The following is a 3,693-nucleotide window of genomic DNA, read 5'->3' on the forward strand; positions in this document are numbered from 1 at the left end:
CGAACTTCTCCCACACCCGCTGCTTTGCCTCTTTCACGACAGAGGCTGCAGCCCTTCGGTACCTTGCAACTGCCTCTGGATCCCCTCCGGGGTAGCATATCCCGGAGAGACTCCTTCTTCAGTCGTACAGCTTCCCACCTACCACTGTTGTCCACCAGGGTGTTCGTGGATTACCGTCCCTTAACATCACAAGAGATTTTATTCTTTATTCAATAATGGTTCCAAATTAACTTGAACTATTTCTCGCCGTTTCGACAGCGTTCATATGCTTTTAAATATCTCCACAAGCTGCCAGTTTTCTGTTTTTTGACAGCTTTGGCTTCCACAATATTTCTCCTTCAGGCCTAGCAGAAATACTGTATATCTGGCTAGGTATCTCTAAAAGAATAAAAACATCAGTGAAATACAGAGCCCTCTGTCCAATCGTCTAATTGGCCATTCGGTCACGCGACACTCTGTTAGACATCCTTTTTGAATTACCTCTTTGCAGCACTGGATACTGTGACTGGATCCAAACTCTCTTCTTCTTTCTGGACTAGACTTCTGGAGCGCACCGACTGCTTCAGATATCCAAAACGGACCGGTGGACCCGGTTGCATCAACCAGCGGCAACCAGAGTCAGATGGCCCAGGAGCGATGTACCCTGCTGACCCGGAGTAGACCAGGCAAACTCTGCTTTATCAACCCGCTCTTCCTACAACTGGAGGTTAGCAAGGTTAGTTGTGAAGGTTGTGTGGTTATATGAGCTTTCTCTTCATTGATGTTCTAGTATTTTTACCTTAATTTAAACTTTAAATTGTTTATAGAATAAGAAAACTTTTTGACAGAAAATGTTGTGTTGTTCCTGAAAAGTTTCCTTTTTTCCTTCATTGCTGTAAATCCATCTTCCTAGTGTATATGACTGCTAATATAATACTCTTTACCTTGCACTTCACCTTTTATCCTATGAAAAATGAACAGTTCAGAAGTCATTGGCTTTTGTAAGATTAAGGACTGAATCCCCTTTTTTTTTTCTACAGCAGCCACAACTCACTAACCACAGTGCCTCCAATAAACGGCACCGCTTCAAGCGCAGCATGCGGCTCAGGCTCTCCGAGTCCTCAATGAATCTGTCCATGGAAGGAGTCGGCTCCTTCTCCCCTCGCTCATCATTGGAGCTGCCCGGCGGGTCAGAGAGGCTGCAGAAGGCCAGCACTAACCCACAGAGAAGAATTCACCCTGGGGCAGGGGTCCTGAGGAGAACCCCTGCTGTATCACCGGGTTCTGCAGAGGAAGAGGACATGATGTCTGTCTACGTGCCACAAGTAATATGTGTTTTTATTTGTCTTTCAGACCATGCCTTCACGTCTATGTGCGACTGTGAATATTTGGAAGTTTAGAAAATCGTCTTTACAGTCGCATAATACTTTTTAATGATATTCAAATGAACTTGAGCATGCTTTGTTATTTTGTTAACTGAACTCATCTTGCATTTAGGAAATTCATACTAAGATACGATAAGAAACATCTCTATTATCTGTAAAATTACCACTTCTGTCCTTGTCAAGACATCTGCAAAAGTTGAGCCTCCCCAGCCCCAACAGTCCGCCCAAGCAGTGGAGCAGGGCATTGAGGTGGCAGTTCTGGCCCTGGAACGCCGCCCGGCTCCGTCCCTGGCCGAGCTCGACAGCAGCAGCTCCTTCAGCAGCATGGATGAGGACAATGACTCTGATCCAGAAAGCATGACCCAAGCCCCAACTCACTTCTACCAGCGCCCACCACTTGTGCGCTCTCGAGGCCGTGGTGGGCTGCACCGCATGAGCGAGGCATTTGTGTGTTTCTTTGCTCCAGACAAGCGGCTGACGCGGCTGGTGGAGGAGCTGTCCAGAGACAGGCGCTCCATCTTTGGGGGCATGGTTCAGGACTTCCTCCTGGCACAGAGAGAATTGCTCAAATCCCTGGCTTCCTCTTCTCCATCCTCATCCTCTTCCACTTCAAATGTGACCTCTGTGCAGCTCCTGCAGGGTCTGCGCCTCTTTCTGTCCCAGGCAAGATGCTGCTTGCTGGACAGCGGAGAACTGGAGCCCCCCATTGAAACCCTGGTGCCAGAGAACGAGAAAGGTACACAAACACATTGACAAAGTAAAACACATTATATTGGAATCATAGCGCAAACTATGTATTTCCACTTTCTTGCACAAATTAAAGCTAGCTGTAGGTTAAGAAGGGATGGACTACCACATCTCAACAACTCATTTTGCAGCTTTGAGCATCAATCAACCTGATTGGTTGATCCAACTTCCTGTCAGTAGATGGGTTCAGAATATTGCAGCAGAACTAAACTGGACAGATTTAATTCTACCCAATATCTGGAAACGTGTAATGGAAAATATCTCTGAATAACATCTGTGTAGACGTTATTGCAGCCATTAGTTACAACTTATCAATCTCCTATAAAGTACACCTCCACTCAAAGTAAGTCACTTAGCGGATTATTTGATTGAATTTAGCTGACTGTGCTGGATTAAATTCTGAGCTCAATCTTCTCAACCTTGTGATTTTTCCATATGTATGGTTAGTTTATCAAATCAAAACGAGGAGACGGTGAGTGCAGCAGGGGACTGGAGGAGGGAAAGATATGATAAGAAAAAAAACTGCTATTAGAAAACACTGATTCAATAGAGCACAGTGCCAGAGGACGCAGGTCTATGGAAACAGACAGCCTTTTCTCATAGATGGTGGGCTGCCCAGGCTCCAGTGAAAGGCACTGTCAACACAAAGTAGTTTGCGTGGGGGGAGTAGAGCCTCATTCACTAGAGCTCATATTGTCTCTGGTATTTAGAAAACAGCATTAGGAAAGCCCTGCCCGGCGTGCCTGCTTTCATATCCAACATATTCAAAGTGAGATTCTTCACGTTACTGTAAAGACATGGCAGGCTGCTACTTTGAAGTAATTCTAGTTAGAGATTTTTACACAGTCCTGTGCGTAGGTTTTTCTTTTATGGACTCCTGTCCTGTGTAGCCGAGTGTGTGTTTGCAGGTGTGTTTGTGTGTAAACGTGTGATGATGGATGGTTGCTTGGCAGTACAGAGGCTTCAGGGGAGAGCGGTCGTCCGCTGCTTTTCTTCCTCCCATCCTTCCTTCCTGGGCTTTGATTCTGATCTATCTCACTTTGCGTCGGTGGGAGGCATTTGCATTTTTTTCTCCCCCTCGTTTATCATAAAAATATATCACAGACCCACGCTCACTTGAAGAGCAGCACGATTCAGGGGAGGGTGGGAGGGAGGGATAGAAATAGGCAGGATACTTTGAAAGTGTAATCAGTTACAGATGTGGGAGTAACTGATAAAAAAGTCAGTTTTCTTCAATATTAGCCAGTAACTGACAAGGCTGTAATCACACTACTCTACATCCATACATCTCATACTATGTTACTCTCCAGAGCTGGTAAAAGAGAGGGATGCTGGGAGGGGGGAGGAGAGGGAGGCAAAGCATGGAGGGCGTGAATGATTAATCACAAGGGGGCAAGATATAGTAAGATAGATAGGGGGATATGTTGGGAAATTATACAGGAGGGAAACATGAAGAATGAAGAGAGGGAGAGGAGGATTTGATGATGAGTGGAAAACTCTGTCCACTGGAGAATTGTTACCCACTTAGTCAGGACTGCCCACTGACTGATTACTGTGTGTGTGTGTGTGTGTGTGTGTCTGT

General features: G+C 45.7%; 1 protein-coding gene across 2 annotated transcripts in view; it reads left to right on the forward strand.

Moving 5' to 3' along the window:
* rin1b (Ras and Rab interactor 1b) overlaps window positions 1-3,693 on the forward strand; it is a 27,789-nt gene that overhangs the window by 15,486 nt on the left and 8,610 nt on the right. For both annotated transcript variants that reach the window (XM_032544620.1, XM_032544619.1), the window contains exons 6-8: window positions 540-715; window positions 1,020-1,304; window positions 1,548-2,100. In XM_032544620.1, the coding sequence (XP_032400511.1) occupies window positions 540-715; window positions 1,020-1,304; window positions 1,548-2,100 (1,014 nt within the window). The remainder of the gene's footprint in view (window positions 1-539; window positions 716-1,019; window positions 1,305-1,547; window positions 2,101-3,693) is intronic.

The sequence above is a fragment of the Etheostoma spectabile genome, chromosome 19 (assembly GCF_008692095.1).
Source record: "Etheostoma spectabile isolate EspeVRDwgs_2016 chromosome 19, UIUC_Espe_1.0, whole genome shotgun sequence".
NCBI lineage: Eukaryota > Metazoa > Chordata > Actinopteri > Perciformes > Percidae > Etheostoma > Etheostoma spectabile.